Source organism: Rana temporaria, chromosome 3, assembly GCF_905171775.1.
Source record: "Rana temporaria chromosome 3, aRanTem1.1, whole genome shotgun sequence".
Taxonomy (NCBI): Eukaryota; Metazoa; Chordata; class Amphibia; order Anura; family Ranidae; genus Rana; species Rana temporaria.
In genome coordinates, this window is record NC_053491.1 from 442,419,990 (window position 1) to 442,447,778 (window position 27,789).

Genomic DNA, 27,789 nt, shown 5'->3' on the forward strand with positions numbered 1-27,789 from the left:
AACATTTGAACAAGGAAAGTACTAGTGCTAGGTGATTGGTCACTCAGATGCACAGCACTGTCAGATGGGGGAAGGAAGAGAGTCCTCAGCCCAGGCCCAAGTCTCGGCTTGAAGCTTACACAGGGCTTTTCACCTAACACCCGCAGGTGAATGCAGGAGGAATGAAAGAAAGGCAAGTATATGCAGCTAGTGGAGCTATTATTAAAGTGAACCTGTTGCTTTGCTCTGCATGGGCAAAGCTCAGGTTCCCTCTAAGTAGCAGTACCATTAAAGAGACACGGTCACCATGCCTATGTAGGGCAAAATGGCAGTGACTGGGAAAAGACTCTGATAGGCCCCTCAAAACTGTTACGGAAGGCTTTTTTATAGTGCAGATAAAGTTTCCAGGCGCAAATGTGCGCAAATACGCAGGCCGGCAACTGGTCGAGCAGATGTGCACAGGTCTGCTCAGATGTGCGTGCATGCCCAGGTGTGCGCCTGTCACCAATACTGGCACCAAACGGCCTACTTAAACAGGCCTACGGCACTGGCTAATTGCTGTTTGGTCTACAGTGTTCTGTGTGTTCGCTCCCGATTCCTGTGCCTGACCTCTGATCTTGACCTGGCCTGCTCCTGACCACACTTGTCAGCTACCTGCCCTGACCTTGGCTTGCCCCTGGGATTCTGCCTTTGACTCTTACTTTTACCCGATCTGCTTCACCATTGATGACAGAGGCCTGTGACCCGACTATTTTTCTGTCTGTTGTTAATGCTTCATCTTCCTGTCTGTTACTGACCCGACTTGCCTGACCCTACATCCTGATTATCCAGCCTGCTACAGGCTCCTGCTTCACATCTACAGCCTGTCATCAACCAAGCACTGCACCAGCCGGTTTGCTGCCAGCCTGTCCTGCGGTGACATTTGTCTTTTGTCATCTGCTCCAGTTTCTGGCATCCTCCCAGTGAAGTGTCAGCTACTACAGCTACTACTTATGCAAACTACTGGACTGACCATAGGCACTCATACCTCACCGTGTTCTGGCAGTTACTGTACCCCTATCAATGGCCTCTGAGCCGGAGATGTACGAGGTGCCTTTCTCTGCACGTCAGGCACTAACCAGGTAAGTGACAGTGACTTTGCCCTAAATGGGCACTGTGAGGTTGTCTCTAGAATGCAGAAGGGTTAGAAACTCTTTATGATCTTTATTGCCACCTGTATACCCATTTAGGAGGAGAACACACAGTAATTATTGCTGGCAACTCGCATGAAAAATCCAACAGGCTGGTTGTACCCAAGTTAATCGATCAACTTGGGTACAATCATCCTGCCCATACATCGTTTGAATCTTGTGTGGTCCCTGCTGAACAGACTGAGATTTGAACCGTCTATTGCTGGCTTAGGAAGGTGAGCGACAAAAATGTGTCTTTTTTTATCCACAGCTTTCACCATTAACCTCCATCTAAAGACTAACAGCTCTTGTTGAAAACCTTCTTTAAAAGCAGAAAACAAAGGATAAGACACAACAAAACTGGACTCACCAATCTGTCCTGCGATAACAGGGGGTCGGACGATAAGCAATATCAACTTGTCCAGCAGCTGGTGGCAAAAACATACCGCTGGACCAAGAGCAGCCAAACGTAGGTTCCCCATGCTACTCTTCAGCTCAGACTCCACATTACTTTCCGAAATGATGACGTCCTTCAGGCGGAACGGGAAGCTCTGCTCTTCCAAGACCTGGACCAGAGTGAAGAACTTGTCCAAGTGGGGATCCTACACAGGGAGAGAGGGCATCCAAATAATCAGCTGCAAGCTCTGATACGTCTTAGTAAGCACTCTGCTCCTTGACCTGGACTTTATAGGAAATAATAGGATATTTGTACTTCTAATAAAATCTTTTTGTTTTTGGGGGGGTCCTCTGAGGAAGTCCTAATCTGGGCTGTCGTATCTATGCGACTGATTCTTAGAATCAGTTACGCATAGATAACCATTAGATCCGACAGGCGTAAGGCTCTTACGCTGTCGGATCTTAAATGCAATTTTTTTTCCCCGTCGAGTATGCAAATTAGCAAAATAGGCGAATTCCCGAACGTACGCGCGGTCGACGCAGTGAAGATACAACGTTTACGTTAGATTTGCGACGCGTAAAGCTGCCCCTGCTATATGAGGGGCAACCAATGTTAAGTATGGCCGTCGTTCCCACATCGAAATTAAAAAAATTACGTTGTTTGCGTAAGTCGTCCGTGGATGGGGCTGGACGCCATTTACGTTCACGTCGAAACCAATGACGTCATTTAGCGCAATGCACGTCGGGAAATTTTAGGGACGGCACATGCGCAGTACGTTCTGCGCGGGAACACGCCTAATTTAAATGCTCCACGCCACCTACCCGGATCATTTGAATTAGGCAGGCTTGCGCCAGGGGATTTACGCTACGCCGCCGCAACTTTACAGACAAGTTCTTTGTGAATAAAGCACTTGCCTGTAAAACTTGCGGCGGCGTAACGTAAATGACATACGTTACGCCGCCACAGTTTTGCGCGATTCTACAAGAATCTGGGCCTGTGTATATACTGCTGCCTATATGAGAAATTGACACTGGCAAACAAAAAAAACTGTTTGGCAGTTCAGACTACAACACCTTCTACTACCAGCATACCAGGTTTGTAGCAAAGCAGTATCGGAAGCATGATCACAGAGAGAAGCGGGACCTGTGTCCATCAATGGACCCCAAGAAAATTATTGTAAGGCGAGGTCGAAACCCTGTCTTTTTTCATCCATTGCAAGATACGGGACATTTTAAATCCTGAGGAGGTACAGAAGAAGTCCAACTGATGGGAGAAGCTAACACACCTATTAGAGTGGGTTATAACTGGAAAGAGAAGGGGGTGGTCCTTAAGACCATAAGCTTGAACGATAGTCTGCCAGAGCAACCTAGAGATGGTGGAATGAGAAGCCAGGGTGCCCTTCGGGGGTCCGCCTGGTGCGACAATAATAGAATCAGCAATAGGCAGAGACGTGGACTCTCCTAGTCTGAACTACATCCAGATAATAAAGGGAAGTATCTTTTTTATGGACTGTACCCAGACAATAGGTAAGGAAGAACAATGACCTTGTTAAGGTAAAAGGCAGAGAGTACTTTAGGCAAGGTCTGTTTAGCAGCAGAAAATTACACACTTCCATTTTTCTTCCTGAAATGTTCGCATTCATTCTCTTGTTGGTTCTCATACATCCTCATGTTGGTAATCATTCTTTGCAGACATGGTCCCACAATAGTTATGTATGGGGATAGGTTCTGATTTCCTCAAGCTGGTTGACAGGTGGCTGGAAGAGGATATGTCACCTCCTCATTGCATGTGTTAATCCAGAAAAAGCTCACACCAGCACACGCAGGGCTGCTGTCACCTGATTGGGCCATGTTTGGTGGCGGTACTGCCTGCCAAACCTAATGTTTGCCACAGCAGCACTCCACTAGCCACTGTGTTATGCTATGAGACACTCTGACTCTCTAAGATGCTCTTTTTATACCCAATCAGATTACTGACCTATTGAGAATGAACCTAATTAGTTGCAAAATGTTCTTCTAGCTTCTTCTTTTAGTACCACTTACTTTGCCAGCTTTTTGTTGCCCTGTCCCAATTTTTTGGAGACGTGTTGCTGCCAACAACTTCAAAATTACATTCTTTTTTATTTTCTTGAAATTGAACATTTTCTCAGTTTAAACATTTGACATGTTTTCTATTTTCTATTGTGAATAAAATATGGGTTTATAAGATTTGCAAATCATTGCATTCTGTTTTCATGTAGATTTTACACAGCATCCCAAAATTCCCAACATTGGGCCAGATTCAGGTAGGGGCGCGCAAAACTGCGGCGGCGTAACGTATGACATTTACGTTATGCGGCCGCAAGTTTAACGGGCAAGTGCTTGATTCACAAAGCACTTGCCTGTAAAGTTGCGGCGGCGTAGAGTAAAAGGGGCCGGCATAAGCGCGCGTAATTCAAATGATCCCGTAGGGGGCGTGGATCATTTAAATTAGGTGCGTTCCCGCGCCGAACGTACTGCGCATTCACGGACGACTTACGCAAACGACGTAAAATTTTAAAATTGCGACGCGGGAATGACGTCCATACTTCACATTGGCTGCGCCTCCTAATAGCAGGAGCAGCCTTACGGCGAAAACGACGTACGCAAACGATGTAAAAAACGAGCGCCGGCCGCACGTACGTTTGTGAATCGGCGTAAGTATGCAATTTGCATACTCTACGCTGACAACTACGGGTGCGCCACCTAGCGGCCAGCGTCAGAATGCACCCTAAGATACGACGGCATAAGAGACTTATGCCAGTCGTATCTTAGACTACAGTCGGCGTATCTAGCTTTCTGAATACAGAAAGTAGATACGCCAGCGCTACTTAGCAATTACGCTGCGTATCTATGGATACGCAGGCGTAATTGCTCTCTGAATCTACCCCAGTGATGTTGTTACGTTACTTTGATGTGTTCAGTTGCCTTTTGCTGGTTTAAAGTGACAGAAATTCCTATACGATTGCTTATCTTTTCTTAGTAGTAAAGCTGGCTTATGACTGATATATGCACCACCACTAGAGGGGGACCCTAACCCTTTGTATATACAATGCCATCATGAAAATACTGCACAAGTATGTAATAATGTGAAAATTACACAAATGACCCAAAAGGTAGGTACAGTATATTCCTAAAGATACACATTGGTCTTGCTTTAAAACCACCCTAGGACATGGCAATTATACCAGACCTGTGTGTGCACCGAGGAAGAGGCCACTAAATCCACCACGAAAACAGGTTTGTGATTGTCCACCCACTTCATTCCCGGGAGCTGGACCTGGAGACAAGCACATACATACAAACAGGATCAATAAATGAAAAACAAACAATGCTTCCAGTTAAATATCGTTATATAGACTAACAATATACTTCCCCAAAGTTCCACCCGCTCGGAAGCTTATGTACATACACTGGTGCAGCTTGGACCAGTGTAATTATGTATATACCATACCTGGCCGATGTCTCTAGAAAAGTGGAAATCACTGAAGTAGACACTGCTCCTCCAGTGATTTCCATTTGCTTCCAGGTTCCCTGCTGAATTCGAAACACAAGTCATCTGTAGCTCGATGTGTGCACCATTCAACGAATGCTTTGTATTTTCTGAATTAATGCTAAGCGTTCTCCGATTGGACAAGGTGACTGGACTGGGTTTAACCCAAAAAAATGTGGTACTCATTTTGGTAAATAATTATGTTCCCCCAGGACTACGTCATTTATGACGAAATACGTAGGGCGGATCGACGTGCTGACGTCGCCATTTCTCTCATGTCCCGACGGACGGGTTTGTTTGGTTGTGTGTCGGCCAAAACACCAAACTTAAGGTGCTTTTACATACTTACTGCTGTGTGTGTTATAAATGTATTACTTAATAAACCCACCAAAGATTTTATGCTATGTGGAGCCTTTGGTCTCTTTTTGGTGCCCAACTCCTACCCAACTCACTGAGTGACATCGGAAGTGTGGAGAAGCCCTGAGACGTGAAGAAAGGCACCGGCTGGGTTTTAAGCCACAGGCGTACACCGACCACCTATAAGGGGTCTACAGGAGCTGGTAAGCAGTTTCTACAGCCGGTGGTGGATTCACTGTGGTTTTTGGTGATGGATGATGGACACTGCCATCAAAGAGATACATTATCATATTGCATTTTTGCACAGATGAATTTAATAAATATGCATTCACCTATGGATTTATTATTTAGTGTGATTCTTATTTATTTTGTTTACTGTTTGTGATTGTGTTACACAAGAATTGCTGCTTACTGTTTTTTTAGGGATAGATGGTTTTTAGCTCCGTTTTTATATTTTTTATACATAATTACGTGCGTTTACAGGCGTACGGTGGTGAGCGTAAACTTTGTCTACGGTGTAGAGTATTATTTTATTGTGGCCACTGGAATACATTTACGATGCTCTTAAAATACTGACCTAAACGCCTAAGGTGCATGGCCACATAGGCCAACATAGGGCTGTGTTTAAAGACATAAAAAAAAGATATTTCCTGCACATGTGCAAAGATAGTGGACTTTTCTGAGCTCTACTCTACCTGTCTTTGCATGTGCACTGAAAAACTTTGCACGTGTGCAAATGTTGAGGCATACCCACATGCGTGAAGATATGCCGCAGGGACGTCGGGACCCAAAGCTGCGCATGTGCAGAATTTGGGAGGGAGGGGGTGGGTCTAGGCAAGAATTCTATTGCAGAAGCAGCACAATACATTTTAAAAGAAAATTATGTAATAATATAATAAAATAATATACATCAAAATAAATATATAATAAATGTAAATAATATATACTATATACTCGAGTATAAGCCGAGTTTTTCAGCACATTTTCTTGTGCTGAAAATGCCCCCCTCGGATTATACTCGAGTCACCTTTTTGCGCCTGATCTCTCGGATTTTGGGGGCCCAGTACCGTCCGGCCGTAGGTCCCCTAGACCCCAAACTTGGCACACATGTAGCCTCTCTCTTCCTTTACAAGTGTGCAAAGATTTTTGTCCGGGGGACCTACGATTTTTCAAAGCCGGGCACCCCGTCCATAGACTCCCATGTTAAACGGTAATTTCTCCGGTGACTTTGGGGACCAGGTACCGGCTGGTCGTAGGTCCCCTGGACACGGAACTTGGCACACAGTCCATAGACTCCCATGTTAAACGGTAATTTTCGGGTTGGCTTATACAAATATACATAGTATATAGAGTAATTAAAAAAATATTAAAAATATTAAGTTAAATATTGCTACTATTTACCTTCTTGGATGATCCGTATACCACGGTTACACAATAAACTGCACTGTTTCTCCAGTGCTGAGAGTTCAGGTAGGAGGAGATTTCCACTACAGCCTGCATACATGCCCACATGTGTAATGTCAATATCATGCGACCTGGCTAGCTCTGAGAACAAGTAAATATTCTCTCCAGCATAAAAGACATAACTAAGCATGTGCAGGTCGGCTACCCTGCATGTGTTAACTGGCTTACCCTAGCCAGGGAGGGAGGAGGAGGATCTGTATATATAGGATAAAAACAGCCTTTTTACACAATGCAGAGGATTAACCCCTTAAATTCCACAGTGAGTATAAAAAGCATGCTTTACTGCATATACAGACTGATTTTACTGTTATGGGTTTAATAACACTTTAAAGGTGTGAAAATCATGATCTGTAAAGGCAAACACCGCAATAGTAACTTAAATACACAATGCTTGCCCTTCAAGCAAAGATGCTTTCCCTTAAAGCGAACATCTGGAATTTCAGATGAGAATCGACTTCTCAGTCTCTGCAACCTAATGGATAATTACTAGAGCCATTAAACTAGGACTGCAAGCGAGAGGAACGATCTGCCGGAGGAACAAAGTCTGTCCATTAAATCAGAGATACAAAGATTTTCCAACATCCGATAGATGGAACGGTTTTCTCTAAGGAGCACTTTGATTTCCTTCTATTAAAAGAAGCCGGAACATTTTGTAGGCGTTGGAGAAAACAACTGCAATGAAAACACCGGAGGATCGTTCGGCACGCATCGTGTCCTGCTTCGGCTATGCCTGTAACTTTAATCACTGTCATTTATGGCAGCTCAACACCCAGATCTGTTTTATGCATTAAAAATCAAGAAACACTAAAAGGAAAAGGCAAGTTCAGGGGGGTGGGGGGGTGGGCTGCTTGTTCCAGGTCTTTTGTCTCCATCTTGTAATCAGATTTTTGTTACAGAAAATTCAAGCAAAAATGAGCTGCTACAATTAGAAGACTTATATGTAGAGCGACATTTATCTGTGAAATATACAAAGATCACAGAAAAAAAGGAAATAATTGATTGTTTCTTAAGCTTTAACCACTTAAAGCGGGGGTTCACCCTATAAAAAAAAAAATAAAAAATTCTTCTAGCATAAAATTCGGCATAGTAGCGCGAGCTACAGTATGCCTGTCTTAATTTTTTTATCCCCGTACTCACAGTGTAATCGTACATAGAAGATTCCGACTGGCCACGGGGAATGGGCATTCCAATCCAGACGGAAGGTGATTGACGGCCGGCTCTGGCGCGTCACGCTTCTCCGGAAATAGCCGAAATAGGCTTGGCTCTTCACGGCGCCTGCGCATAGTCTGTGCGCAGGCGCCGTGAAGAGCCGGGACCTACTCCGGCTGTCTTCGGGGAGCGTGACGTGCCAGAGCCGGCCGTCAATCACCCTCCCTCTTGAAAGGAACACCCATTCCCCGCGGGCAGTCGGAATCTTCTATGTACGATTACACAGCGAGTACGGGGATAAAAAAATTAAGACAGGCATACTGTAGCTCGCGCTACTATGCCTCATTTTATGCTAAAAAGTTGTTCTGCAGGGTGAAACACCGCTTTAAGGACCGCCTCCTGCACATTTACGTCTGCAGAATGGCACGGCTGGGCACGTACAGGTACGTCCTAGTACCCGGGCGCGTGCCCGCGGTGTGCGCGCGCGACCCGGTCCGAAACTCCGGGACCCAAGCGCCGCAATCGGTTCCCGGAGCTGAAGAACGGGGAGAGCTGTGTGTAAACACAGCTTCCCCGTTCTTCACTGTGGCGGCGTCATCGATCGTGTGTTCCCTTTTATAGGGAGACACAATCGATGACGTCAGACCTACAGCCACACACCCCTACAGTTAGAAACACATATTAGGTCATATATAACCCCTTCAGCGCCCCCTTGTGGTTAACTCCCAAACGGCAATTGTAATTTTCACAGTAAACAATGCATTTTAAATGCATTTTTTGCTGTGAAAATGACAATGGTCCCAAAAATGTGTCAAAATTGTCCGCCATAATGTCGCAATGTTTTTTTTTTATAAAAATGCAATAAAACTATCCCCTATTTTGTAAATGCTATAAATGTTGCGCAAACCAACCGATAAACGCTCATTGCGATTTTTTTCCCCAAAAATATGTAGAATATGTATCGGCCTAAACTGAGGAAAAATTTTTATTTTTTTAAATATTTTTGGGGGATATTTATTATAGCAAAAAGTAAAAAATATTCAATTTTTTTTCAAAATTGTGGCTCTATTTTTGTTTATAGCGCAAAAAATAAAAACCGCCGAGGTGATCAAATACCACCAAAAGAAAGCTCTATTTGTGGGAAAATAAGGACGCCAATTTTGTTTGGGAGCCACGTCACACGACCGCGCAATAGTCTGTTAAAGCGACGCAGTGCCGAATCGCAAAACCTGGCCGGGTCCTTTAGCTGCCTAAAGGTCCGGGTCTTAAGTGGTTAAAGAGTATTGCAGGGAGGAGCAAATCAAAATGCCCTGAGACAAGCAGCCCTTTAGCTCCATTCACACCCGGGCATTTTTTTGGATTGCAGCAGAATCATTGCAAAATGCGGTGCAGTTTTTCCACGATTGTCGCACGAGTTATCACGCACCATATCACATTGTGTGAAGCTTGTCACTTCCCCAAAAAAAAGTTGCTCCTTTTTTGAGTGACAAGCTTCACGTTATGTCGTTTGCCGCATGCCAATCGCAGCAAAACCGCACCACATTTTAGGTGGCGTTGAAAAAAATGACACCGGAACCTGCGTTTTGTGATTGTAGTGGGTTTTGAGATCGTAGACAGAGTTGCAGCGATTCTGCTGCGATCCCAAAATGCCCAGGTACGAACAGGGCCTAACAGAGCAGGCACCAGAGCTGGATTTGGCTGCTTAGCATGCGCTTGTTCCGAGCACCCAAGTGCTTCTGTGTGCGATGGTACCCTGAAGGAATAACGTTTTTTTTCCTCATTGGAACCCGCGCCTCATGTACTCAGCAGATGCGCTTCGACCCTGCATTAAGAGAGCCTGACACTCCCCTTTCCTGAAGGGCGCCCAATTAGTGCTCATCTTACTTCAATGTCTCTCTTCTCCCTGCTAGTCCCTGGCTGCAGTGCTGGAGACAGGCAAGGAAGTAAGCAGGAGATAAACAGCGCAATGTTAAAAACACTAAAAGCTTGAGTCACCATAAAGCCCCTTTTGTTTTAAAAGCCCCAAACATTCCTAAAAGCTCCTCTGCCCAATAAAAAATATCAATTCTTCATATTTTTTTATCAGGACAATATGGTCACGAGGGACAAGTAGATTGGGACCCTTGGACAAGTATAGCCAGATTCAGGTATAGATACACCGTTGTAACTCTGAATCCGCGCCGTCCTACATTTAAGCGTATGCTTAAACTGAGATACGCTTAAATGTTGCTAAGATACGAGCGGCGTAAGTCTTCCTACGCCGTCGTATCTTAGCTGTCTATTTACGCTGGCCGCTAGGGGCGTGTACGCTGATTTACGCCTAGAATATGTAAATCAGAGAGATACGCCTATTCACGAACGTACGCTCGCCCGTCGCAGTAAAGATAAGCTGTTTACGTAATGCGTTTTTTTTTTAGGCATAAAGATAAACCACTAAAAAGATGGCGCAACAAATGTTAAGTATGGACGTCGGAACCGCCGTCTAATTTCACGTCGTTTGCGCAAGTCGATTCAGAATAGGGCTGGGCGTAGGTCACGTTCACGTCGAAAGCATTGACTATTTGCGACGTGATTTGGAGCATGCGCACTGGGATACGACCGCGGACGGCGCATGCGCCGTTCTTTCAAAACTTCATTTACGTGGGGTCATGGTTTATTTGCATAAAACACGCCCACCTCTTCACAATTTGAATTAGGCGCGCTTACGCTGGCACATTTACGCTACGCCGCAACTTAGGACGCAAGTGCTTTGTGAATACAGCACTTGCCTCTCTAACTTGCAGCGGCGTAACGTAAATTACATACGCTACGCCCGCACAACTTTAAGCCGCCGTACGTGAATCTGGCCAGTCGTTTTTTGCACCCCTGGTCTTGTGACTAAGGATGAGCTCCAGCATGTTCGCATGGTACACGTGCAGAGCCCGCCAGGAAGTCTGCACGGCGCTGCGCTAATCACAACCAGGGAGACATTTCCCGATCTCTGCAGTCGAGCACCGGGACAATGTCTCCCTGGCTGTGATTAGTGCAGCGCCGTGCAGACTTCCTGGCGGGCTCTTCACATGTACCATGCGAACACGCTGGAACTCATCCATAACTTGTGACTCCTCTCAACAGAGCCAAGCATCACTCTAATAAAAATGGAAATACAAAAATGTTATCTGTTGTAATTAACCACTTCAGCCCGGAAGGATTTACCCGCTTCTCGACCAGGCCATTTTTTGCGATACGAAACTGCGTCACTTTAACTGACAAAGTACCCAAACAAAATTGATCTCTTTTTTACCACAAATAGATCTTTATTTTTGTGGTATTTGTTTTTTTTGCGCTATAAAACAAAAAGAAGAGCAACAATTAAAAAAATGAATAAAAAAAAGTTGGGAGTTTGGGTCCTCCTGCTCCTTCTGTTACATTCTTTGTACCATAAAATAAAATTAAAAATTGTGGCAAGGATCCCCATAATAATGGCCACAGCAGATGCGCAAACCCAGCTCCTTGCACTCGTTCAACATCTACCGAAAACCTAGAGAGACTCTGTCACACGAGATGCATGGAGGCTGCCACTGCATGCCTCCTATGGAAAATACTAAATGCCCGACTTCTGAATGTTTCATTCCTAATCCTGAAAGAAGCATGCTGTAAAAAGTGAAGAAAAGATGATGGTTTTCTGTTGGGCTTCTTGGATTTTTAATTTTTAATTCTCTATAGAACTTCAGAAATCTGGAAGGGATTAGGCACAGAAAAGCGCTGCTTATATTTATACTTGTTCCAGGTCAGCGACTCAGGAATCAAAGAATCACAATGACAGCCAAGGAGCTAGAATTCCTAAAGGACAGTTCAGCAATGACAGACTCCATTAATCTCCCGTCAAATATTAATTTTGGGTGGAATGACCACTCAAGCTGTTGCCCTAGACACAGACCTAAAAACATGTTGTATATGGTAATATATAGTACAACAACAGTCACACATTCTATGCCTGGTATACTTACATCAGGGGTCAGCACTGAGTAGCTGGGTGGAGGCTTTTCCACAGACACTGGGAGAGAGAAGGCTCCTGAACGAAGTCTGCCATGTTGCATCAGTGGGATCCACTGTGAAGAAAGAAGTATCAGTCTATGGTAAACAATTTGATTTCAGCTGCCATTCCTCTAGGGCTATAGATCTCTTTATCCCAGAAATACCTCAACCTTCCTGTTATCATTGTGCCCAGACACCAATGGTAAAGTCTTGTCTGAAGGTACATAGAGCTTATGGATCACCTTATCACCCCAAACCTTCCTGTTATCATTGTGCCCAGACACCAATGGTAAAGTCTTGGCTAAAGGTTCACAGAGGCTATGGATCACCTTATCACTTACCCCAGAAATACCTCAACATTCCTATTATCATTGTGCCCAGACACCAATGGTAAAGTCTTGTCTGAAGGTACATAGAGGTTATGGATCACCTTATCGCCCCAGAAATACCTTAACCTTCCGGTTATCATTGTGCCCAGACACCAATGGTAAAGTCATGGCTGAAGGCACACAGAGGCTATGGATCACCTTATCACCCCAAACCTTCCTGTTTTCATTGTGTCCAGACACCAATGGTAAAGTCTCGGCTGAAGGTACATAGAGGCTATGGATCATCTTATCGCCCCCAAACCTTCCTGTTATTGTGTCCAGACACCAATGGTAAAGTCTTGACTGAAGGCACACAGAGGCTATGGATCACCTTATCACCCCAAACCTTCCCATTATCATTGTGTTCAGACACCAATGGTAAAGTCTCGGCTGAAGGTACATAGAGGCTATGGATCACCTTATCGCCCCAAACCTTCCTGTTATTGTGTCCAGACACCAATGGTAAAGTCTTGGCTGCAGGCACATAGAGGTATAGGTACAGAAAGCTCTTAAATAGGGGTATAGCTACAGAAATCTCTCACCGTATAGCCAGCAGGAGTCTCCAAGGCGGAAGTCTGGTTCTGCCGGCAGCTCACATGGTAGAAGGTGAAGAGAAGATGGTGGTTTTCGGTCATGTTTCCAGGAATTTTCATTTTAAATTCTTCATAGAACTCAGGAGATCTGGGAAAAATTTGGCAAAGAAAGGTTTAGGAGCTAGGATATTGACAAAATATAAGCAGAACTCAGGGCACATATAAAGTACCTCTAACTTCAGTTATGTATTGATAAGTGTAAGTGTTTAAAGTGGAGTTCCACCCATAAATATAACATTACATCAGTAGTTTTAAAAAAATGTCATTAGTCCTTTAAGAAATTTTTTTTTTTTTTTTTAGATGCCTTCAAAGTGTTGTTGCTAGGCAGAATAGTTCATCTTCCCTCTTCCTGCACCTAGGTGCTTAAGCTTCACCGCACAGACTCCTGGGAATGTAGTGGGTGTAACTTTCCAGGAGTCTGTGCACTCCCCAGTCTCGAATAATCATGTGACTTGGACAGTACAGGTGCTGAAACCTGATCTGAAACCTATTACACTGCTTGTGCAGCACTGAGCATGTGCAAGATCTGCAAGGCTGAAATCCAGGAAGTCATACAGTCTGGCTTCATGATGCCCACACTTAAGATGGCCCCAGTCAATTTCTATTTTATAAAGTGTCTAAATGCTGTAACAACCTAACAAAACGGACCTTAGTTTACAGACTAACTTTACTAGAATACATTAAGCTTGTGTATTACAGCGGTATTTATATTTAAAAAGTGAAATTGTGTCCGGAACTCCGCTTTAAGCAATATACAGGCAGAAGGTATGATGCTAGAGCAGGTGACACAGGGAGCTACAGAGCTGAGATATGATATAATGGCGTCTCCTGCCTATGAACTGTGGAGGGGGGGTTGGGGTGACTGGTTTAACAGGTCTACAAATATATTGGCAGGTAAAATATGATTTCTGTACTCGTCATAAAATCCCATTCTTGAAAATACATGGGAAGTCTTAAACCTTTGGGTTATACTGCCATCTACAGGAAGACACTGGCAAACAAAAAACTGCAGGGACGCCGGATTAGAACCAGAGGCTCTAATAGGTTTCAAAAACTGGTGGGCTCGGGTCGCAGAGCATTGTGAACCGAGCCCATCCAGTTGTGTGACAATAGCGAATGAATATTTGCTATTTTCACACTGATTCTCCTCCCGGACAAGCAGGTCTGAGACGAAGGGGAAGCCATCCATGATGCCCACTGCCTGTCGCCTGGGTGAAGCGCTGCCTGCCATAGATGGGGTAAGTGCTCCGGACCCGACTGGGAGGTTGGTGTGGGTTCCCCCGACCGACAACGGGATTTGATGGGGCAGGGGGATCTTGGGGGCCCGACTGGCTGGATGGATGGACGGGGGGAGGGCAGCAGTGCCATAAATGATCTCACAGCAAATATACAGCAATGAGGCTGAAGACACAGGAGTACCGATTATGGTCAATGAACAATTCTAGCTATCAGTTTCCCTACAACATAGCAAATGTTCAGTTGGTTCAACTGGTTGTAAAGGCTGAATGTTTTTTTTTTTTTTGCAGCTCCCCCCCCCCTTATACTTAGCTGAGCCTGATTTCAATCCAGTGCAGGGGCGTACCTAGAACATTTGGCACCCGGGGCAGATCCAATATATGGCACCCCCCCCCACGGTAAAATGTAAAAACACCCCACTGTGCCCCCTGCATCCTTCAATATCTCTTTGTCACTACTGTGTACCCCCTCTCCACAACTGCACCACGGGACCCCTTTACATTTCACAGCACTCTGGACCCCTTTACATTACACAGCACCCTGCATCTCTGGACCCCTTTACATTACACAGCACCCTGCATCTCTGGACCCCTTTACATTACACAGCACCCTGCATCTCTGGACCCCTTTACATTACACAGCACCCTGCATCTCTGGACCCCTTACATTACACAGCACCCTGCATCTCTGGACCCTTTACATTACACAGCACCCTGCACCTCTGGACCCCTTTACATTACACAGCACCCTGCATCTCTGGACCCCTTTACATTACACAGCACCCTGCACCCCTTTACATTACACAGCACCCTGCATCTCTGGACCCCTTACATTACACAGCACCCTGCACCTCTGGACCCCTTTACATTACACTGCACTTCTGGACCCCTTACATTACACAGCACCCTGCACCTCTGGACCCCTTTACATTACACTGCACTTCTGGACCCCTTTACATTACACAGCACCCTGCATCTCTGGACCCCTTTAAATTACACAGCACCCTGCATCTCTGGACCCCTTACATTACACAGCACCGCACCTCTGGACCCCTTACATTACACACCACCCTGCACCTCTGGATCCCTTTAGATTACACAGCACCCTGCATCTCTGGACCCCTTTACATTACACTGCACCCTGCATCTCTGGACCCCTTTACAATACACAGCACCCCTGCACCCCTTTACACTACACAGCACCCTGCACCACTGGTCCCCTTTACATTACACAGCACCCTGCACCTCTGGACCCCTTTACATTACACAGCACCCTGCACCTATGGACCCCTTTACATTACACAGCATCCTGCACCTCTGGACCCCTTACATTACACAGCACCCTGCATCTCTGGACCCCTTACATTACACAGCACCCTGCACCTCTGGACCCCTTACATTACACAGCACCCTGCACCTCTGGACCCCTTTACATTACACAGCACCCTGCACCTCTGGACCCCTTTATATTACACAGCATCCTGCACCTCTGGACCCCTTACATTACACAGCACCCTGCATCTCTGGACCCCTTTACATTACACAGCACCCTGCACCTCTGGCCCCTTTACATTACACAGCACCCTGCATCTCTGGACCCCTTTACATTACACAGCACCCTGCACCTCTGGCCCCTTTACATTACACAGCACCCTGCATCTCTGGACCCCTTTACATTACACAGCACCCTGCATCTCTGGACCCCTTTACATTACACTGCACCCCTTTACATTAGACTGCACCTCTGGACAGTGCAGACCCCTCCCTACAATACAGACCCCCCTACAATACAGACCCCCCCCTACAGTTCAGACCCCCCTACAATACAGAACCCCCCTCATATACAGAACCACCCCCTATACAGATAACACCCCCCCCACAATACAGAACCACCCCCTACAATACAGAACCCCCTCAGAATACAGAACCCCCCTATACAGATACCACCCCCCTACAATACAGAACACCCCCCCCACAATACAGAACCCCCCAGAATACAGAACCCCCCTATACAGATACCACCCAACTACAATACAGAACTCCCCCCCACACAATACAGAACCCCCCTCATATACATAACCCCCCCCTATACATATACCACCCCCTACAATACAGAACACCCCCCCCCCCACAATACAGAACCCCCTCAGAATACAGAACCCCTCTCATATACAGAAACCACCCGTTACCATACAGAACACCCCCCACAATACAGAACCCACCCAGAATACAGAATCCCCCCTCATATACAGAACCACCCCCTACAATACAGAACAACCCCCCCCCATAATACAGAACCCCCCTATACAGATACCACCCCCCTACAATACAGAACTCCCCCCCCTACAATACAGAACCCCCAGAATACAAAACCCCCCTCATATACAGAACCCCCCCCTATACAGATACCACCCCCTACAATACAGAACTCCCCTCATATACAGAACACCCCCCCTCATATACAGAACACGCCCCCCCCTTACAATAGTGCACACACCCCCCTTGCCTTCAGACCCATGATGCCATCAGACAGATGATCATCAGCGCGCCGCGTGTTACACTACACACACAGGCAGCACAGCACAGGGGGAGGCGGCTGCAGCTTCATGCTCCTCGGCTGTGTGACTGTCAGTGTCAGCCAGTCACAGCCGTATCTATCAGAGCCGCGGGCGCTGCGCTGCCACAGAGAAGGGGATAATTGCGGTCCCGGGTATGGGTACGGCTCGCACGAGTCACACACCCCCCCCGCCGCCGCCGCCTCTGAAAAGCCACACTTCAACTGTGTCTTACCTAGACTTCCGCTAGCGCTGCCTCCCTGTTACCGCGCCATCATCATGCCGCACGCTACAGTTCTCTTCATTCGCGGAGGGGGGGCGTCGGCCTGACACCCCCCCAGGGTGTGGTACCCGGTGCGGCCCGCCCCCTCCGCCCCATGCTTAGTACGCCTCTGATCCAGTGATTTGCCCAAGAGCAGCAGCACTGTTCTCTCTCTCCTCAGTGAGATCAGCCAGAGCCATTGTCTCCTACTGCCATCAATCAAATCCAGTGACGAGGTAGCAAGGGGCTCGGGATCAAGCAGGAATGCCCCCATTGCAAGCAGCTTTCTATGGGGGGCACTCAGAAGAAAGAAGGAGCCAGGAGGGCCAGCGATGGACCCCAGAAGAGGAGGATTTGGGCTGCTCTGTGCAAAACCATGTGCATAAAGCAGGTAAGTATAACATGTTTTTTAATTTAAAACAAAAAAAAAAAACTCTTCAATCAATCAAGTTTAGTTCAGTTTAAAAGTAAGATAAATATGAAGGCATTTAAGTGATAGTAAAGACTCATTTTTTTTTTTGTTAAAAATAACAGAAATGTTATACTTACCTGCTCCATACAGTGAATTTGCACAGGGCAGCCCGGATCCTCCTCTTCTCGGGTCCCTCGTCAGCTCTCTTGGCCCCTCCATCCTAATGAGTGCCCCCACAGCAAAGCAGCTTGCTATGGGGGGCACCCGAGTCGAGTTGCAGCTCCGTGTATCTATTCAGATAAGGAGCTGCGGCCCGGCTCTGCCCCCTTTCTCTCCTCATTGGCTAACTGACTTTGACGGCAGCTGGAGCCAAAGGCGCCGGGCTGCTGTCTCAGCCAATGAGGAGGGGAGTCCCGGGGCAGCCGAGACAATCCTACAACATTGCTAGATAGAGAGGGGGCTCAGGTAAGTATTAGAGGGGCTGGGGGGATGCTGTACACAGAAGGCTTTTTATCTTAATGCATACAATCACTTTAATGGCACTTGCTCTTAGACGATGGTGCTAAAATCCCATATTTTTTTTAGAGGCTTCCTCAAGAGGTCCATAGGTCATAGAAGTGACCAGGGCCGATCCGCCCTATAGGCTCACTATGCAAGCCGCTTAAGGCCCCGCAAAGCTGCGGAGAGCCCCCCAAATTACTAGAGGCCCCCGCCTGGTGAGAAGTCATTTTCTGCCCCTCACCCCACCTCTTATCTCTTCTCCCATGCAGCCAGCGAGTTGAGAAGTCAGCACCCCCCCGCTTCTCAACTTTAATGTCGGCAGCCCCCCCCCCCCATTTTAATGTGACATGTAATTTTGCTTAGGGCCCCAAGGAGGTCAGGATCGGCACTGGAAGTGACATTGTGAGGGTGCAAACAAGACCAGTAAGAAATGGAAGAGACCAGGGGCAAACTAGAGACCCCACTTGCAGGCACAGCATTTATCTGTCAAAAGACGGTTTGAACTGCATTGTGTACAGTGGCCCTCCAACGTCTAAAACTGGCCATACTGGGCCAGATTCACAGAAGAAGTACGCCGGAGTATCTGCTGATACTCCGGCGTACTTTCAAATTTCCCGCGTCGTATCTTTAGTTTAAATCCTCAAACCAAGAAACGACAGCTTTTGGCTTCGATCCGACAGGCGTACGGCTTCGTACGCCTTCCGATCGCAGGTGTAATACTTCGGCACCCGCTTTGTGGAGTTTGCGTCGTTTTCCGCGTCGGGTATGCTAATTAGATTTTTCCGGCGATTCACGAAGGTACGCGCGGCCGTCCCATTCTCTTACGTCGTCGCTAGTCGGCTTTTCCCGGCGTATAATTAAAGCTGCTATTTCGTGGCGTATAGATAGACCTGCCATGTTAAAGTATGGCCGTCGTTCCCGCATCGAATTTTGAAATTTTTTTTTTTGCGCAAGTCGTCCGTGAATAGGAAAGGACGTAACTCACGTCGACTTTCAAAAAATCACGTCGGTGCGACGTCATTTCGCGCAAAGCACGGCGGGAAATTTCAAAACGGAGCATGCGCAGTGTGTTCGGCGCGGGAACGCTCCTAATTTAAATGATCCACGCCCCCTACCTGGATCATTTGAATTAGGCGGGCTTGCGCCGGAGGGATTTACGCTACGCCGCCGCAACTTTACAGGCAAGTGCTTTGTGAATCAAGCACTTGCCCGTAAAACTTGCGGCGGTGTAACGTAAATGCGATACGTTACGCCGCCGCATTTGTACCTGAATCTGGCCCACTGTTATTGATTTTTTGGTTTAGCTGAAAAAAAAACACAATAGATTCCTCCATCCACACAAATACTCAGCTCCTGTAGTGTATTTTGGCAGCAGCTCCCACCACTGTCAGAAAACAATTGTCTGCCACCATCGAGAAAAAACTTCCAGCATGTCGCTTTGACACAAATTGATCAAATTGATTGACTTCTGTTTTCCACAACTGATCAAAATGTGTCTGGTCACTGCTGAACCGGCCGAATTTCAATGGCCAGCTTAAGGGGATCAGGACACAAGACCAGATAAGAAAAGAATTACTCACTTATTATGATATACCACAGACGTGTACGCCTCAGTGTAGTACTCGCTGCAACTCGACTTCCCAAATATCACCTACAGACAAAGAGATGGGACGGTTACAGATAGATACAGGAAAAGAAGCAAAACTCAGATAAGTAAAAAATCTAGCCACCGGTTATGTACAAAGAAAGTCAATCTAATGCTGCATTTGTTTTTGTTTTTTTGCAAAACATTTTATTCTAGTAAAAGGTACACAATATGGTCAAAAGTATTGGGACACCTGCCTTTATATATACACACACATGATCTTTTTTTTTTTTATCATCAAAAAGGTGTTTATTGTACAAGAGCAAAAAGGCACACACAAAACAGGTATGTAGCCAAAAAGCCTGTATAGATTACATTGACAGTTGCACAAATACAAGGAATATTATACAAACTCAATACCATATCTGAAATGGGTGCCTAGTACAACTTCCATCTCGCCCCCTTGCTATAGCTTCCAGAAGGAGGAACAGAAAAATAAAACAAGTGTGAAAAGAAAAAACAAACATAGACCAGTTCAACCCGACGGTGCCAGTATATCATTTCTCATGCCACATGACCCGTTACCCGCATGTCCCTTAACACTAATGCCGCGTACACACGATCAGTCCATCCGATGAGAGCGGACCGATGGACCGCTTTCATCGGTTAACCGATGAAGCTGACTGATGGTCTGTCGCGCCTACACACCATCGGTTAAAAAACGAGTGTGTCAGAACGCGGTGATGTAAAACACAACGAAGTTCAATGCTTCCAAGCATGCGTCGACTTGATTCTGAGCATGCGTGGATTTTTAACCGATGGTTGTGCCTACTAACGATCGGTTTTGCGATTCGGCACTGCGTCGCTTTAACTGACAATTGCGTGGTCGTGCGACGTGGCTCCCAAACAAAATTGGCGTCCTTTTTTTCCCACAAATAGAGCTTTCTTTTGGTGGTATTTGATCACCTCTGCGGTTTTTATTTTTTGCGCTATAAACAAAAATAGAGCGACAATTTTGAAAAAAATGCAATATTTTTTACTTTTTGCTATAATAAATATCCCCCAAAAATATATATTAAAAAAAATTTCCCTCAGTTTAGGCCGATACGCATTCTTCTACCTATTTTTTGCTAAAAAAAAAAAAAAAAAAAATCGCAATAAGTGTTTATCGATTGGTTTGCGCAAAATGTATAGAGTTTACAAAATAGGGGATAGTTTTATTGCATTTTTATATATTTTTTTTTTTTACTACTAATGGCAGCGATCAGCGATTTTTTTCGTGACTGCGACATTATAGCGCACACTTCGGACAATTTTGACACATTTTTGGGACCATTGTCATTTTCACAGCAAAAAATGCATTAAAAATGCATTGTTTACTGTGAAAATGACAATTGCAGTTTGGGAGTTAACCACAATAGGGCGCTGAAGGGGTTAAATGTGACCTCATTTGTGTTTCTGAGTGGGATAAGCGGAAGTTCCAAATTTGGGTGGAACTCCGCTTTAACTGCCTGGATCCACTGCTTGCTCGTCGGAGTCCGGGTGGACAGCCAATATCTCGCTATGAGCTTTTTTGCCAAATAGAGTAATCTAATAGCCATGACTAAGCACTAATTGGAGTGTGAAATGCGTAGGCTGTTTTTCCTGTGTTCTGCTTGTTTTGTAGTGCATTTTTTATTAAAAAAATTACAATAAAGACAACCTCATGGTTTTTCTTGGAGTGCGGCTGTCCATCCCATCTTTCCTTAGAGTAATCTAATAAGGGCAATATAGGTAGGAGGAGAACACAAGTCCTCGTCAAGACCTCCAAGCAAGCACACCAGTGGATCCATGGGCAACTGAACTTGATAGATAGAATTATTGTGCCCACTGCATTCCAATATCTCACAAGTTTGGGGCACTTCCACAACATATGTAGAAGGTCTCCTGGATAAACCTGACACTTGGGACATATGGGTGTGTCTCGACTTCCCCAATGGTGCAATTGCAACGGAGTCCTATACACTCTGTGTAACATGAACAAGATCGACAGCCTTTGTGCCGCTGACACTAAGGATTCAGCTTGCAATATTTGTTCAGTAACATCAGCATCAGGTTCTTGGTAGCTGGTGGTGATCCAAGCCTGATTCATTTTTATGAAGGTCAGTCGCCCGACCGAGTCGGTGGAGAGGCGCACCCTGTGATCGGTTACAAAGCCTCCAGCAGCACTGAATGTGCTTTCTGAAAGAACGCTGGATGCAGGACAGGCCAGTAGCTCAATTGTGTACTGTGCAAGCTCTGGCCAGCGATCCATCCTCAAGACCCAGTAAGCCAGAGGACAAATATCTCACTTCTCCCTGCAGGGCAGAATATCAGGCGCCTGTATATGGGCCAGCAGTTGTATATAGGTTCTGGAGATGACACCCTTTTTCTCAGTTTCATCAAACACAGACTCTAAAAAGGTTGAGTCTACCAGGCGCAGGGATGAGGGATTACTCTGGGATCTAACTGCATGACCCAGCCTAATTTACTGATAGTGGAAATCACCCAATAATGGGAACTCGTCCCTCAGCTTCTCGTAAGTTTTGGAACAAATATTTAACCCCTGCCACCTCCCACCGTGTGCAATCACTAAGTTTAGCACACATGATATTTAATGGCATCCCAGTCTTAGTCCGTAGGGTTCAATATGGAGTTGGCCCACCCTTTGCAGTTACAAACAACTTCAACTCTTCTGGGAAGGCCGTCCACAAGGTTTAGGAGTGTGTCTATGGGAATGTTTGACCATTCTTTCAGAAGCGCATTTGTGAGGTCAGGCACCGATGATGAACGAGAAGGCCTGGCTCGAAGTCTTCGCTCTAACTCGTCCCAAAGGTGTTTTATCGGGTTGAGGTCAGGACTCTGTGCGGGCCAGTCAATTTACTCAACCCCAAACTCGCTAATGCATGTCTTTATGGACCTTTCTTTGTGCACTGGTTCGCAGTCATGCTGGAACATGAAGGGGCCATCCCCAAACTATTCCCACAAAGTAGGGAGCATGAAATTGTCCAAAATGTCTTGGTATGCTGACGCCTTAAGAGTTCCCTTCACTGGAACTAAGGGGCCAAGCCAAACTCCTGAAAAACAACCCCACACCACAATCCCCTCTCCACCAAATGATTTGGACCACTGCACAAAGCAAGGTCTATAAAGACATGGATGAGTGAGTTTGGGGTGGAGGAACTTGACTGGCATGTACAGAGTCTTGACCTCAACTTGATAGAGCACCTTGTGATGAATTAGAGCTGAGACTGCGAGCCAGGCCTTCTCATCAACATCAGTGCCTGACCTCACAAATGAGCTTCTGGAAGAATGGTCAAACATTCCCATAGACACAATCCTAAACCTTGTGGACAACAGAAGAGTTGAAGCCGTTATAGCTGCAAAGGGTGGGCCAACTCAATATTGAACCCTACGGAGCCTGGGATACCATTACATTTAATGTAAAAGCAGGTGTCCCAATACTTTTGACAATATAATGTATATGCAAAAAAATAGGCACTCCCAATCATCCCCCTCTATAAATGCTCAAAACGGTGACAAATAAGCACCTTTCTTAGTGGAAGTGGTGGCCAGGACTCCCTCTGGTGACCCATGCCGCTCTTCAAGGAAGATAAATATCCAGGTAGGCCCCCTCAAACCTGTGAGCAAAGATCTCACGGCCTATATTATTGGTCAAACAACAGCCTGCCTGTTGGGGCCCTGGCCACCCTTTTCTGCAGAAAGACAAGTACTTCACATCCTCCTTTACAGTATGGGCTTAGGGGGCTACCATGTCAGGATACCAGGCCTGTGTATTATAACAGAACCCCAATCTGTCTCTAGGCTCACCGGTAAAGCTTGGTTGGGGTCCTCTCCAGCCATGAACTGGACCTTCACTGTAATATTCCGCATAGACCCCTGGCGGCTGCTGAAGTTAAGGGACCGTGGATAAACATAAAGAAGGTTCCTGGAAAAGAAAAAAAAGGCTATTTTATTTCTTCAAATTATAATGCGCTAATGATTTCTAAACCTGGTGCAGCAAAGCTGAAATCCAATAAAACAAATATCATCTAAACAGAAGTAGCATGTATGTTCTTAGTTGAATCTTGGTGTCTTAATTAAAGCAGTTGTATACCCAATAATTGTTTTTCTTTTTACACCTGAAAGGCAAAAGGCATAATGAAATACTTACCTTGGAACGAGGTGTAGAGAACTTACCTGGTCCACGCCGAGCGAGATGTCATCTTGCCTCGGCGTGTCTTCCCGGTATCACAGCTCCAGCGCTGTGATTGGCTGGAGCAGCGATGTCGTACAGGTTTAGGAGATTTTCTTTATACCTACAGGTAAGTCTTATTATAGGCTTACCTGTAGGTAAAAGTGGTAGTAAAGACTTTACTACCACTTTAATATATATATATTGTACAGGACGCCATGGCTGGGTCCTGGAAGGACGTTATATTTCCCCTCTGTTTGGACTGTGGTGCCTTTAAGGGAACGGAAAGGGTTAATGCACCTGTCCAAGGAAGGAGTTTAAAGCAGACAGGAAGTGCAGGTGAGAGTGGAGGAGTGTAGGAGAGTCTGTGCATGGTGAATGGTGGACAAGAAAAGCTGTGGAAGCTATGAAAAGCTGTGAAAGGACTTGGCAGTGTGTTGCCTGAAAGCCTGCTACTGAAGGACTTACCTGCAAGGACTATTTAACTGCGATAGCAGTTCTGAGCTGTACAAGTCGGTGAGACTGTTATTTCCTTTGTTTTTGCTGCTGCTAAGCCATTTAAGTTTAATAAACCTTAGTTTTGATTTAAAAAGCCTGTGTCCTGCGATCAAGCTGGTCCCCCAAACATTACACTGGTGCTCGAATGCGGGCAGGACAGAATAACAGGCATAAGAAGAGAAAAAAAAAAAAAACTTTTTTTTCTTTTTGCATTGGACTTTATATTGAACTGACATTTAAAGAGACAGTACATTGAATTTATGTCCTGGGTTAAAGCTGCACAAACATTGAAAGTTGAAGCAATGGAGGAGCTAATTAAACAGCTGACCTTGGCTAACATGCAAGCGCAGACTCGCAATGAGGAAGCTAATCAGCGCTTAGCAGCCCAGCTGGAGGCACAACAAACTTACCACAAAGAGGCGCTGGCTCTGCAGCAAGAAAATACTCGCCTGTTGGCGGCCCAGCAAGCGACGCAGCAAGGGGTTATGCAGGCTCAGGTGACGGCTTTAAAGGAAGCAGTGCAGCAGCTGTCTCAGGTTCGGGAACAAGCGGCTGTTGCCCCTGGCAACCAGGTGACTGTGAGGGCAAGCCATTTTCTACAGAAATTATCCCTGAGCGATGATGTAGAGGCATTTCTTGCTACATTTGAGAGGACAGCGGAGAGAGAAGGATGGTCTCAGGACCAGTGGGCCGGCCTCATTGCTCCTTTTCTCACTGGAGATCCTCAAAAAGCCTACTTTGACCTGCCACCAGATGATGCTAAAGACTATCAAAAGTTAAAGGCAGAAATTCTGGCTCGTCTGGGGGTGACTACGGCCGTTCGGGCCCAACGTGTACACCAATGGAAATATCGTCCAGATCGGCCACCCCGGTCTCAAATGCATGACCTGGTGCAACTAGTAAAAAAATGGCTGCAGCCTGAGGTGTTGTCTGGCCCCCAAATTGTGGAGCGGGTCGTGCTGGACCGATACCTGAGGTCCCTGCCAGATGACCTCCAACGGTGGGTCAGCCATGGAGACCCCAAAACAGCAAACCTCCTTGTTGAGATGGTGGAACGATATACAGTGGTGGAGGACCTGCTCGGACCTACCAAGCGCATAGGGCCTAGTCTGCCACGGCCTGTTCGACCAACTGCTGCCCTTCGAAAGGATGTTCCAAGGAGCCCTGGGACAAACACCCCGGAAGGCCAAGAGACACTCCCGGTACCTTCGCAGCGTTCTGTTCCTGTTCGGAGAGGAGGGGATGTACAATGTTGGCGATGTCATTCCTGGGGTCATACCCGGGCACACTGCCCACTGCAAGAGGAGCCCATGGAATGCGGGGTTCTTCGGAGGGGGTCCTTTTGTGCCCACAAAGTGTGCACCACACACCTCGACCTGGATGAGGAAAAGTTTGAGTGTGAAGTCCAAGTGAACCACCTCCCTGCCCGGGCTTTGTTGGACTCTGGAAGCATGGTAACCCTGGTTCATCCTAGAGTGATTGGGAAGATCGGTCCGGTAAGAAAAACTTTACGGGTGGTATGCATTCACGGGGACACTAGAGAGTACCCGCTCATCACGTTGTCTATCTCCTCAGCATGTGGCACTGTTACTCAAGAGGTGGGGGTGATAAAGAACTTGGTGCATGATGTTATAATAGGACGAGACTGTCCATTGTTTACAAAACTGTGGGAACAAGGAGAACAGTTCAGAGACTGGGGAGAAACTAGCCCCCCTGTTCCTGCTGCTGAGAGGGATAACCCTGAACTGCCAAACGTTAATGTGGACCCAGATGGGGAAAATGCTAATGATTGGGTTAATGGTGATGAAAGTAGTGTTGATACTATTGAGGATGTCAAGATATGTGGTCCACAGACCTACCAAAACACTAAGGGGGAGGAGCCTTTCCCACTTCAGGTAATGCTGGGGGAAGAGGATGAGGAAGTGGCCTCTACCCCTGCGCTGCCGGATTTGGGTGTTCCCCATGGGGCATTTGGGACTGCTCAGATGCAGGACCCCACTTTTGCCCATGCACGGGAACAAGTGGTAGTAGTAAATGGGGTTCCCCAAGAGCCAGGTGCGAATGAGAGGTGGCCACACTTTGCAATATATAATGAATTGCTGTATCGGGTTACCAAGGAGAGAGAAAATGTGGTAGAGCAATTGTTGGTACCCCAACAATATAGACGAAAGGTTCTGGACCTGGCCCATAACGATGTGTTAGGGGGACACCTGGGAGTTGAAAAAACAGAGGCACGGATCACCGACCGGTTTTACTGGCCAGGTCTGAAAGCAGAGGTAAAGAGATACTGTACCTCTTGTCCGACCTGTCAGTTGACCGCTCCGGTGACTCATTTTCGGAGCCCTTTGGTCCCTCTGCCCATAATTGAGGTCCCATTCGAGAGGATAGCCATGGATATAGTGGGTCCCTTGGTAAAGTCAGCTCGAGGTCACTCTTACATATTGGTGATTCTTGACTATGCCACCCGATATCCTGAGGCGCTACCCCTGCGGAATACCTCCTCAAAGGCCATTGCCCGGGAATTATTCCAGATGTTTACACGGACTGGTTTCCCCAAGGAAATACTCACAGACAAGGGTACCCCGTTTATGTCAAGGGTTATGGCCGATGTGTGTAAGCTGTTCCGGATTAAACAGCTACGCACATCGGTCTACCATCCCCAAACGGACGGGTTGGTGGAACGCTTTAATAAGACCCTTAAATCTATGCTCAAGAAAGTGGTACAAAGGGATGGGAAAGATTGGGACTGCCTGTTACCAGCTCTCCTGTTTGCTATCCGGGAAGTGCCCCAGGCCTCCACGGGTTTTTCGCCCTTTGAGTTGGTATATGGGCGGAGACCTCGCGGACTTCTTGACGTGGTTAAAGAGGAGTGGGAAAGTGAACCTGTTCAGCATAAGAGTGTCCTGGAATATGTCTCCCAAATGCAGGAAAGGATCCAAACCGTGATGCCGCTAGTCAAAGAGCATTTGCAAAAAGCCCAGGAGGCTCAACGACGGGTCTATAACAGGGCTGCTAAAATAAGGCACTTCCAAGTGGGGGATCGAGTAGCGGTGCTAATTCCCACTGTGGAAAGTAAGTTCTTAGCCAGGTGGCAAGGACCCTTTGAAGTTGTGGAAAAAGTGGGAGAGGTCAATTATAGAGTCCACCAGCCAGGCAAGAGGAAACCGTATCAGATATATCATGTCAACTTGTTAAAGCCCTGGACAGACAGGGAACCGGTGACCTCCCTGGCTAGTGCAAGGCTTGAGCCACAGGTTGGGGTGGAGAGTGTCCAAGTAGCAAATACCCTATCTAAATACCAAAGTCAGCAGGCAAAGGAGTTCTTGCAGAGAAATAAAGAGAAGTTTTCAGACTTGCCGGGGCTAACTAGTATCATAGAGCATGATATTATCACGGAACCTGGAGTCAAAGTTTTTGTCAGGCCCTACCGCATCCCAGAGGCTCAAAGGAAGGCCGTTTCAGAGGAAGTAAAGAAGATGCTGGACCTGGGGATCATTGAGGAATCGCAGAGTGAGTGGTCGAGCC

At 46.4% G+C, this 27,789-nt stretch overlaps 1 protein-coding gene across 5 annotated transcripts in view; it reads right to left on the reverse strand.

Annotated features, from left to right (window-relative positions):
- DOCK6 (dedicator of cytokinesis 6) overlaps positions 1-27,789 on the reverse strand; it is a 163,751-nt gene that overhangs the window by 69,261 nt on the left and 66,701 nt on the right. For all 5 annotated transcript variants that reach the window (XM_040346475.1, XM_040346474.1, XM_040346472.1 and 2 more), the window contains exons 8-13: positions 23,403-23,520; positions 19,549-19,619; positions 12,953-13,091; positions 12,015-12,116; positions 4,756-4,842; positions 1,519-1,750 (exon numbers count right to left, since the gene is read on the reverse strand). In XM_040346475.1, coding sequence (XP_040202409.1) covers positions 1,519-1,750; positions 4,756-4,842; positions 12,015-12,116; positions 12,953-13,091; positions 19,549-19,619; positions 23,403-23,520 — 749 coding nt within the window. The remainder of the gene's footprint in view (positions 1-1,518; positions 1,751-4,755; positions 4,843-12,014; positions 12,117-12,952; positions 13,092-19,548; positions 19,620-23,402; positions 23,521-27,789) is intronic.